Genomic DNA, 12,500 nt, shown 5'->3' on the forward strand with positions numbered 1-12,500 from the left:
ATATAAGGAAGAAAATACTTCTACACAGAAAAATGTATACAGAATCACCTATGAGAATTGATCAACATGTCTGGAAATTTCCAGACAGCTGCAACAGCCAATACACCAAAGGTAACTCTGACTTTTTTCAGTTGTTTAAATTAGAAGCTTTATTTATACAAGGAAAAAAGTGAGGAAAAATGTTTTGGTTTTTGGGAATCCCCTATGGGAATTTATGGACAGTTTTTCTGATTAGTGGACAGCCGTGATAACCTCAATACCAAACAAATGCTGACTATTTTCAGCTGAGTTTGAAGGTTTATTTGTGAAAATGAAAAAGTAAGTAAATTTGTTTTGGTTCCTTTGAAGCATTGAGAAATTTGAAGGATCTTTCAAACAAGATATACCAACCATACCACTTTCTTTAATAGTAAAGAGAAATAGACATCATACACTTCATTGAACTGTTCCTAGTAACTCAGAGAGAACAGCATCAACTACACTATTAGTTTGAGAATTAGAGGAAAAAAGCAAAATTTATGTCTCTGGATAACAAAGATGCAGTTTGTGCACTGCAGAGAGGGCTATTGTATTAAGATTTTGAAACCATAACTCTATGGTTTGTTATGTACATGACCATTTTCTTTCTTTCCCTGTCTACACCCCTATTTCTATATCTCTGCCTCTACATATATATATATCTCTTAATGTCTACATTTTCCTCTACATGCTCTCTACCTATGTATGTATATCTCTCTATCTCTCATTATCTATTTGAGTTTCTCCCTATCTATGGTTTTCTCTTAATGTGTTTCTTATTCCCTACTAGGTCTTTACCTGTTGCAACACTGCTGTTAAATAAATTTGCTAATCATGCATATACCTTCTTTTAATAGTAGATTGCTATATAGTGAAAGTCTTGTTAGTTACAATGGTAACAACAGTCTCTCTCTCTCTCTCTCTCTTACTATATTTTTCTCTCAACAACAATTTTTTCTCTTCCCCTTCTAAAAATGCATTGTGATGTATAATTTGATTTCTCCCCTTCTTTCCCTTCCTCTAATAAATGTTGTGATGGACAAACAGATATCCACTTCTCTTTTATAATATAAGATTTCTCTCTATTACACTTTGATTTTTTTCTTTCTAATGTTTTTTTTTACCTATTATCTCTGTCTCTTATCCTCTCTCTTTCTCCTCTTTCTCTAGGGAATGGAGAAAGGACGGTAACTGTAAGGCAAAGTGGCCAGATTTTTTTGGTTGGAATATTAAAATTAGAATTGAATTTAAAAACATTGCTGCATTATGTATCACATTAAATGCCATACAAGCTTTCTCTATGAGGTTAATGATAATATATATGGTTTCGTGGGTGTTCATTTTGTATTTTCTGAACAGAATATGGAGAGAGAAAGAGAGTGAGAGTGAGAGAGAGAGGGAGAGAGAGAGAGAGAGAGAGAGAGAGAGAGAGAGAGAGAGAGAGAGAGAGAGAGAGAGAGAGAGAATACTCAAGGTTTTATATATTGATTTGTTTGGTAAGTTTTGTTTGAAACAATAAATTTCCCCAGTCTTTCAACATTTCAAGACAGTCTTAGTTTTATCTTGTGGATGAAACACTTTAAATGCTGGTTGTTGCTGCCATTTTTATTGTAAGAAAGACTCATGGGAATGATGTGTAACTGTTTCTCATTGGCTGTTTAATTTTCCAACTTTGATGTCAGTTTTTCTTGTTGCTAAATAATTTGTCAATGTTTGTTTCTAGACAGTAGTATCTCTCTTTGATGAGATTTGTGTTATATCTTGCTATTAATACAGGATCCATGATCATCTCCTATATTTCTAACACAAGCATCTGATAGTCTGTTTTTTTTTATACCGTATGACATAATATGTTGCTTTTTGTTATAGATGCATTGCTAGCCAGTATCATAGTTGCCTGTAGTAACATTTGTGGTGTATAACTATGAGATGATGTATATTGCACATTCTTGTTTTATATTAATTTTATTTTATGATTTTTCCATATTTGACTTTTAGTTTTTCTCAGTACCATTCCAGATTATCCAATTATTTCTTAACCGGTTGTTATTATTTAGAACCAGGGCACCAACCTTTAATTGAACAGACCTTTAACCAAAGGTATAATGCATCTAGGGCATACATTATCCAATGTATCCTGCAAATTTTAAGACAGTAGGGTGTGATTTGAGAGAAATTTAATTGCTATTTCTTGAGGTTATACAACAGCATACAAAACACTCTCATTTGCTTGTTCTTAACCTCCCACAATATCTTCTTCGTATCCTTGTATTTAAAAAAAAATTATTTTTACACTGTTAAGCCCAAACTTAGGAAAAATAATGAAGAAACTTTATTGCAAAGGAAGTGGTTTGAATACTAGTTCATCAAAAATGTTACCTGTCATGGAAAAGGAGAAATATTTATCTTTCATTCTCCCTACATATGTAATCAGAGCAGAGCATCCAAAGGTTTAGGCATCTTATTCAACAAACAATAACTGTACAAATTAATGCAATTAGAATTGCATTAGGCTTATACACCCAAAAGCAACATTAAATAATAAGTAGGATTGATAAGGATTAATTAGGTATTATAATTATATTTTAACTGGTATGTTATTTGTTTTTTCCAGTGTCGTGTTTTTCCATATACGCATCTCTCTTTTCTAGACTTAAACAAATGAACAGCTATTTTACAGTTTCATATCTTTTATCCATGTTCCAGAAAAATGCTTAATCCTGAAAATATGATAATTCAGTAATATACCAATCAAAAGATACCCATCTGTCTACTTTGTGGAATCTTCTTATCCACCACTTTTCAGCCAGTGTGGCTCCATATGCAGTTCTCTTACAAAAAATCTTTCTCACTTGCTACCCACTTTGTATTCAACCACACATTGTACTTAGTCAGCAAAACATTCCTTTACATTCCACCAATCTTGCCACCTCCTGTCACTCCAGACCAACAAAGCTATCAATTTTTACAGTATTGCTTGTATTACACTCAGACAATATACTCCAGACCTCAGAGCCATCCCCCATCTTCAGGATTATTATATTAATCTTTGGAAATATATTACAGTGAGTTTGATCTCTCAGAAAAGAAATTTCTTTAACTCTTCCCACTATTAACTTTAATAACCATATTATCCAAGATCAATGCTTTGAGACAGTATTTATTCTCAGTACTCATTAGTACAGCTTCCTTAATACCAGATCTAGCTGAAACCTATTCTCTAACACTCACTATTGGTCTTTCATCCTTGACAAATTCATAGAAAATCATTGCTGCAATTGATATCAGAAAGGCCAATGAATGGGTAAGGCATGAAAATTTCCCAGCTAAATTATCTGCCTATGAATTAAGCTGACTTTAGTCTCTTGAATTAGAAGCTTTCTGTTAGGCTATACCATTACAGCTGGTGTAGATGGGGCTCTATCTAATCTGCACTCCAAAATCTGTTGTCCCCCAATGTACATTTCTTCCAATACTTCAACAAACTATTTACCATCAATTCCCTTGGTGATGTTATCATTCAACACTCCTCCCTAACCTTCTGCATATAGAACGATTACGTCCTTTACACATAATCCTGTCACTACATCCATGAATAGAAACTTCAAACATTCTCCAGTGGAGACAATCATTTTGTTTCTCCAACTGCACAAAGGCACAGACACTCAGCACAGAGATCAAGTGAACAGTCTTCCACCTCATCTTAATTAACACAACCAAAACCCTCAAAGTCACTATAAATGCTACACTTCACAGTTACTTATGGTTTCCCTTTGTAATTTCATTTCATCACATAGTAAACAATGTAACATAAAGACTATCCTTTTTTTCAAAGCCAGAAAATATTTCAGCAGAAATGGCTACTAACTCTCTACAAAGCCCAAATGAAATTCACTATGGAATACTGTTCCCATCTGCAATGGCATATACTAAACACATACATTCTAGACTGTATCCAAAACACAACCAATTGATTGATTGGCAAGAACCATCTCAGCAATACACTCAATGCACTGTCTCCTCACTTTGTCCCTTCTATCACTACCACAACAATCTATTCTCCTCAAAACTTGTTAGTACTATGTCACCTCTATTCAAGTCTCTCCTCTGATTATTTAGTGTCTCCCTTTCCATTTCTTGCATTAATTCCTAATCCCATTCTTTGTTCTCCAGGGTGCTAACTTTCTAGAATTCCCTACAGTTTTCTTTCAGCCATTAATTTGAAGCTTTTTAAATTGAACATAAATCACTCAAATCTGACCAGTCATAGAAAGGCCTAAGAAGATCATGGGTACTGTGCCTTCTTCCTAACCCAAAATATATATATGGAAAATCACATGTCAATCAGATTCCACTGCTATGTTAGTAGTTGTCTCACTTTTCATTAGATTATCAGAAACTCTTCTAAGGCGGCGAGCTGGCAGAAACGTTAGCACACCGGGCGAAATGCGTAGCCGTATTTTGTCTGCCACTATGTTCTGAGTTCAAATTCTACCGAGGTCGACTTTGTCTTTCATCCTTTCAGGTTCGATAAATTATGTACCAGTTACGCATTGGGGTCGATGTAATCGACTTAATCCGTTTGTCTGTCCTTGTTCATCACCTCTGTGTTTAGCCCCTTGTGGCTAGTAAAGAAATAGGTATTTCATCTGTCTTTACGTTCTGAGTTCAAATTCCGCCAAGGTTGACTTTGCCTTTCATCCTTTCAGGGTCAATAAATTAAGTACCATTTGCTTACTGGGGTCAATCTAATTGACTGGCTCCCTCCGCCAAAATTTTAGGCCTTGTGCTGTGAGTAGAAAAGATTATTAGAAACTCTTCTGACTGGAGATAGTTAACTGATAGATTTGCTTTCTAAAATCTAGATGTTAACAATCTGTATTCTAAACAATTTTCACATTTTCTAATGATTCTGGCTGCTATAGTATCATTTTTCCAAACACTTAACAGCCATTTTACTGTGATTGTAATGCAATCAATTTTTCTATAGATGGATGTGGAAGTGCCATTATCTATGGATTAAATTTCACAACTGGTTCAATGGCAATTTTCTGTCTTTTATTTTTTCTATCACTTAGATTGAATTTCAGTTTTATTTGTTTTTCTTGTTTTACTATTTAGATTTTCGTTTTTCTTTTTTATTTTCCTAAATTATGTTTAACAACGGCTTATTTTACTTGACTATCAGCTACAGTTCAAAGCCTATGTAACACTATATTGTCATTATATTAATTATCATCATTATCATCTTCTTCACTATCCCGCCTTCTACAGTGTCTACTGCTACAGGTGTTTATATATATATATATCTGTTTGAGCAGTGAGATTTGCCATCTCCTTCAGTAATGTCTAGAAATACAATTTATATTGGTGTTGTTGCTAAGTCCTAGATCATAAATCAAAAAATTTTGTTTTGTACATCTAGGCAAGCATTATCTAATAATGTGGGCCTTCTTAATAAAAATAGTAGGGAGTGAGTTGAGGAAAATTTGGCTATCAAGTGACTGTATAGAGATTAATACAGTCACTTGTATGCAAAGTAAGTGAATGTATAGACTTCCATTTATGACTTGTCTGGATCTGGGAACAATTGTACTGCTGTGTGTATACATTTGAGAGACGAATGTTGTATCTGGTGTGTTTTGATGTTGCAGATCAAAATTTACTTTCAAAAGTTTTTCCACTTTCCTCAATTGTAACAGTTACAAACATAAAGGTTGTGACCTAGATGGGGTTGTAGTATAATTCTGAAGCAGTCCTAAAGATAATATCTTTTTATCTTTTACTTGTTTCAGTCATTGGACCTTAGCTATGCTGGGGCACCAACTTGAAGGGCTTAGTGAAACAAATCAACTGTAATCAAAGGCTTTCTAGCTGTGGTCATCTGTTTTTCTTTTCTTTCTTTGTCTGATAACATTATCCAGTACTCCCATCCATTTTAGTGTAATACGAAAGAAATTTGGTCGCTATTCAGCAGATCAAGTGGCCATGTAAAGGTTCCTAATATGTGGTAGGTCGAGTGTTCTTTACTATTTATACTTTTCGGAATAAATCTTTTGTGATTATGTTATGAAGAAGGGACAAAAACTATTTGTAGCTTATGAGATGTTTTTTTTATTATTTAGCCTCTTGAACAGTCCCAGTCAAGCAAACCTATAATCAAAGGAGTTTCACTTGTACTAATTCATATTTATTTTCAGTACCACATTATCCAGTGTCTTTCCCTTTTAAATATAATAGTATATATAATTTGGGAGATATATCACTGTTATTTGTTGCAGGCTGGTTGACCACATAGAGACATAGAGTCTCTCTGACTGTCTCTCTTAGAAGCTCTCCTAGTGGTAAATAGAACCAAAGAAATAATGTAAAATATTTTACATTGAGGGAGAAGGGTAGTACTCATAGCTTCTGAGCCTCTTAGGCTCTAATATGTTGGTCAGTATAATGTAGTTGGTTTCTCAAGGCTGATATATGTTCAGAAAATACAAGCAATGAGGTAGGTCCAGAGTACTAGAATAAAGGTTTTAGCAAAGTGTTTAATTGCAGAATTTTGGGGTCAGGTCATGGTAAGCATGAGAGAGGTAAAAAGTAAGATAGGTGTGGTACATGGTTTACTAATTGAGAGGTTAGAAATGACAAAGAGAAGATAAGATGCACCACAGCAGTAGACTTGTGGTCAGTAAAAGTGTGTCAATCAGTTAGATGGCCTTCTTTAAATGCACTGTAAAATGTTTGTGTCTTGTAAGGGTCATCAGCTGTTTCAAACTGAAGTATTTTCTGGTTTTGAATGAAAAATAATGTTAGGGATGTAGCAAAAAGAAACAAACTCAAGGAAACTAGCGATGATTTGCATCAACAAAAATCAGTTGATAGAATTTGTAAAATAAGGTATGCGCTATGGGGAGAGGTAAGGTCTGACGTTTCAAGGTCCAATTTGAAGAAGCAGTCTTGGCCATGTTATAGATGCTGGTTACTAACATACATTATGTAGTAAATTAGAAAATTGAATGAATTAAAACACCTCTAAAATTACACCAACTTTCTAAATGACTAATTCCTATGAATATATATATATATATATATATATATAATATATATTATATATATATATATAGCAAAAGGTCACAATGCTATAGCTTTACTATTAAGTTTTTATGCAATAGGTGTCTGGATATTTTTCTCATTCATGTTATAGTTATGTTGTTGTCACTATGAAATGCTGTTAGAGATCATTAAACATAACATTTGTATCCAATTTAAGGATTTTAATTATGTGTTGATCATGTGTAGAGTGTAATGCTGTAAAGCTTCTTTGATATGAGTAGTGTCTGTGTTGGTGTGTTGTTGAATGAGATTAGGTTGACACAAACCCATCAGAGGATGTTTTCAAAGCTTTTTTTCTAAGACAAATGATTAATGTGTCTAGGTTGTGTGAAGCATGATATGATACCTGTGCAGGATATGTTTGAGAGAAGTGTGGTATCATCTGAAAAGGAGTATGTTTGTTGTCACAGGTGGCAGTGAGAAGGTTAATGATGTGCAGAAGGGATGGTGTGGAAGACATAAACTCTGAGAAATACCTGATTTCACAGAATGGAGATTGGAGAAATCCCATATTGGCACATGCTGCAAAGAAGCAGTCTTCACTGCAATCTTCCAAATGAAAATGCACCATGTAGCTTTCACTGCTTTCTTCATTCTAATCAAAATCTCTCTCACTACTATTTCCTACATCACCACTATCGTTGAAACTATCACTGTCACTATTACCATTGAAATCATTAATACAAATACTAAAACCATACACAATCATTATTGTCTTTGTCCTCATAAATACAATGACTATCATTATTATCACCATAATTAGCTGCATCTTTCTCATAAACATCCCCTTCACATTGATAATGATTATATCTGTGAGATTCTATGAAATTATAAACCATGTAATAAAAGCACTTTCACACTAGAGATACGGCAAACAATAATTTTGCTGCTATTTTACTTGGAGTACATTGGAGAAATTTAATTTCTTCTTCCAGATATATTTTCTTGTTCTTTCAATTTATCTGGACAGTTCAACCAGTTTACAACTGAATGAAATGTGTTTCTTTGCACATCAGAATTGGTTTAAGCATGAATCAATTGAATAGGATGGAATAAATACTATAGAGGGGAATAAATGAGGTGTATTTTAATTTGAGAAATAGAGTAGGTATGATATTAACTATATTAAATGAATTAAGCGCTAGAATGGCTTAGTTAGGCAATATAGTTAGATAAAACAAAAAGAATCATGTATTTGGACAAGAAAGAAAGAGTGGGAAGGAGGAAAGAGGGAAAATAAAACTTAATAAAGACATTGAATTTACATTTTCTTGTATTTTGTATTTTACAATGGTGGACTTGCATTGTTGTTAAAGTGTTAAAGTGCTGCTTTAGCTCACATGATCACATATTGAAGCTTTATTATAATAATCAATGTGTGTGTGTGTGTGTGTGTGTGTATTTTACTTGCCTCAATAAACCTACTTGGAAAATAGATATAATGCATATCATAATTCAATATTTAGTGTTAAGTTCATAGAAATACCTAAATTTCATCTAGCCAGCTCATGTTGGTCTAAGCCAGTGGTTCCCAAACTGTGTGCTGTGGTGCACTGGTGCACTGCAAGATGTAACTAGGTGAGCCTTGAAAACAAAAGATTATATTTCAAAATATGAAAAATACAGACCAAAATTCACTAGTAAGTTAATATGTAAATGTCAAATTGGCAAAAAAAATTAAACACTAATTTCACAACTAAGAATGAGAGGTGGTTTTGTCATTCAATCTATTTAGGCTAATTATGATATGACACTGTTATTTGATTTCGAATCTGAAATTTCGTAAGGGTAAGAACTAAATTAGCATCAATCTATCGTCAAAATTGACATCTTATGAACATATTCAGTGCACAACTATGTTTTAGTTTATTTCAGTCGTAGCCTCAGCAGTTTTCATTTCAATAATAAATGTGAAAAATAAACTATTGAACTAAAATATATGATGTTGAACTAAATCCTTTAATACATCCTCCAGTATTGTGGCTGTATTTCAATTTTTTTCATTCATACAGTGGCGAGAATTTTCATCTTTTTGATTAATTTTGAAAGACTTCTCAAAAGTGTCTGATAATATGTGACACACTGCCACTTTTCACAGCTCACTGGTCACTTGTTGCAGTCTCAGTTTGACTCTGTTAATCTGTGTAATCTATGGTCTTTGTGCAAGACAATTCATATTAAGACTAAATTATCCATAAAATGGAAAAGTTTATTTAGAGGAAACATAACTGTGGTGATTATGAATCTGAAAGTGAATGTTTGTCAAAAGCAACTAAGTGTTAGTGATAATAATGCGAAAGCTCAACCTAGTCGTAAATATTGCAATAGCTATTTAAAGTTTGAGTTTCATTGGACTGGCAACAAGGATAAACCTCTTCCACTGTGTGTTGTTTGTGGTAAAAGATGTCTAATGAAGGCATGTTGCCCAGCAAGTTGAAAAGACATTTTACAACTAAACACTCACATCTTCAATGTAAAGATCTGAATTATTTCCAAAGACTGCTAGAACAGCAATCTATACAAAGTAATTATTTTGAAAAAAGGATGAATGCTTCGGAAAAGGCTCAAGTAGCATCTATTGAGATAGCTAAAATGATTGCATACAAATGAAATCGCATACTTTAGCTGAGTTGATTATCTTACCCTCTTGAAGAAAGATGGCTAAAACCATCTTAGATGATGAAGCCGAGCAAGAAATAAGCAAGATTCTGCTCTCAAATAATACAATCCATAGGCAAATTATGGATTTATCTGCTGATATAGAGGAAAATGTACAGAACAAATTTCAGGACTCAGAATTTGCTCTACAGGTTGGTGAATCAACTGACATTAGCAACAAAGCACAATTACTTACATTTATTTGCTTTTGTGATGGTAACCAAATCATAAATCAGTTCTGTTGTTGCGAAGAAATACCACTTACTACAAGAGGTCAAGATATTTTTGACATTTTATCTGCCTGCCTTGTAAAATGGAATTTATCCTGGAATTCATGTGTTGGAATATGTACCTATGGGGCACCATCTATGATAAGCTCTATTAAAGGTTTTGTATTGCTCGTACAACAGCAAAATCCTAATGTTATATGTACTCATTGCTTCCTACATAGGGAGGTACTAGTTTCAAAAACAATACCAGTTGAGTCAAAGCAAGTATTATACCAAGTTGTTGAAATGGTTAATTATATTCAAAGTCAGCCATTGAAGTAGTGTTTATTTGAACAAATTTGTGTTGATATGGATTCCCAGCACAAGCACTTACTTTTACACACAAAAGTCAGATAGCTCTCAAAAGGTAAGGTGCTTTGTTGCATATATGAACTCCAGAAGGAATTACATACATTTTTAAAGAAAAACATGAACGCTTCTTAGAATATTTACAATGTGAATTTTGGGGTTCCAAGTTGGAATATTTAACAGAGATATTTGCACAAATTAATAGTGTCAACACAAGTATGCAAGGTAGAGATGAAAACATTCTCACTTTGACAGATAAGCTGGTTTCATTTAAAAAGGAAGTTGTAATTCGCAAAAAAAAATAGAGTTGAAGGTGGTAACTTGGAAATGTTTCCCTAATACGTAAAAGCTGCATAAAAAAATGACTCCTATTGTATTTGAACATTTGACAATTCTGGAAGGAAAAAATAAACTTTTATTTTCCGTCATTGAACACAGAAGTGTACGATTGGGTTCAGATTCCCTTCATAAAAATTCCATCTAATATTGATCTGAAAATATGTGAAGAAGAAGAATTGGCATTTATGCCCAGTGATCACAAACTTAAAATCAAATATACTGAGTTACCTATTGATACATTTTGGAATACTATTATTGGAGAATACCCCATCAATAGTAAAAAAAAAAAGCTCTATCTGTCTTGATGCAGTTTTCCACATTGTATTTATGTGAGTTGGGATTTTCAATCCTCAATAACATCAAATCCAAAAAAGAGAGAAGCTCTGTTGCATCAAAGAAAAATTGAGGATTTGTCTTTCTCAAATACGTTCTAATATTGAAAACATTTCCAAAAAACATCAAGCACATGTTTCTCATTGATAACTTTGCTTCAAATATTGAATAAAGAGTGAGTACATGCAATTTTTCTGCATTTTTAATTATCTGTATATCACTTTATAGTTTATGTATAAAAGCCTTTTTGAATAAATTTTAGAATTTATGTACAAAGTGTGCCAAAATATTTTGACTTCTTGTAAGGTGTGCCGTAAGTAGTGGCTGTGTGGTAAGTAGCTTGCTTACGAACCGCATGGTTCTGGGTTCAGTCCCACTGCATGGCATCTTGGGTAAGTGTGTTCTACTATAGCTTCGGGTTGACCAAAGCCTTGTGAGTGGATTTGGTAGACGGAAACTGAAAGAAGCCTGTTGTATATATGTATATATATATATGTATGTGTGTGTATATGTTTGTGTGTCAGTGTTTGTCCCCCCCAACATCGCCTGACAACCAATGCTGGTGTGTTTACGTCCCCGTAACTTAGCGGTACGGCAAAAGATACTGATAGAATACGTACTAGGCTTACAAAGAATAAGTCCTGGGGTTGACTTGCTCGACCAAAGGTTTTGCTCCAGCATGGCCACGGTCAAATGACTGAAACAAGTAAAGAGTAAAAGAGTAACCACTGGTCTGAGCTAAATAACTAAATGTCTTTTCAGCCAGTGTGTATTTCTGGTTTTATGATATTCTCTAGATGAAATCTAAACAACCTAATTTGGATTAAATCTTAGTCTGTTACAAGTAACATTCCCAGATGATCTACTATCAGCTCCTGAGAGCTAGGAGAACTATAGAATAAAGTTTATTGTCTGGAAAAACAATAAAATGCTACAACTAGATTTGAACTCCTGGCATAGTTATCAAATACCTTCTCTACTCAGTTATTTTATCATTATATATTAGAACGGTTGAATAAGTCAGTAAATTTAATCATTCACAAGTTTCATCCTTTTATTTTTTCCTTGTTTCAGCCATTAGATTGCGGTCATGCTGGGGCACCACCTTAAAGAATTTTTAACCGAGCATAACATCCCCAGCACTTATTTTTGAAAGTCTGGTACTTATTCTATCGGTCTGTTTTGCTGAACCGCTAAGTTATGAGGATGTAAACACACCAGCACTGGTTGTCAAGTGGTGGTGGGGGGATAAACACAAACATAAAGACACACAGATTGATATATATTTATATATATGATGGGCTTCTTTCAATTTCCATCAACTAAATCCACTTCTTTCTACTAAATCCATTTCTTAGGCTTTTGTTGGCCTGAGGCTGTAGTGGAAGACACCTGCCCAAGGTGCTATGCAGTGGGACTGAACCGGGAACCATGTTATTGGGAAGCAAGCTTCTTACCACACAGCCA

At 33.8% G+C, this 12,500-nt stretch overlaps 2 protein-coding genes across 4 annotated transcripts in view; both read left to right on the forward strand.

Annotated features, from left to right (window-relative positions):
- The window catches only part of LOC115210843 (rabphilin-3A), a 266,359-nt gene that overhangs the window by 76,010 nt on the left and 177,849 nt on the right, over nucleotides 1-12,500 (forward strand). The gene's annotated exons all lie outside the window — the stretch shown is intronic.
- LOC115223931 (protein ZBED8-like) lies at nucleotides 9,783-10,334 on the forward strand. Its single transcript, XM_029794708.1, has one exon. The coding sequence runs from the start codon at nucleotides 9,783-9,785 to the stop codon at nucleotides 10,332-10,334; it is 552 nt and encodes a 183-aa protein (XP_029650568.1).

Source organism: Octopus sinensis, linkage group LG1 (assembly GCF_006345805.1).
Source record: "Octopus sinensis linkage group LG1, ASM634580v1, whole genome shotgun sequence".
NCBI lineage: Eukaryota > Metazoa > Mollusca > Cephalopoda > Octopoda > Octopodidae > Octopus > Octopus sinensis.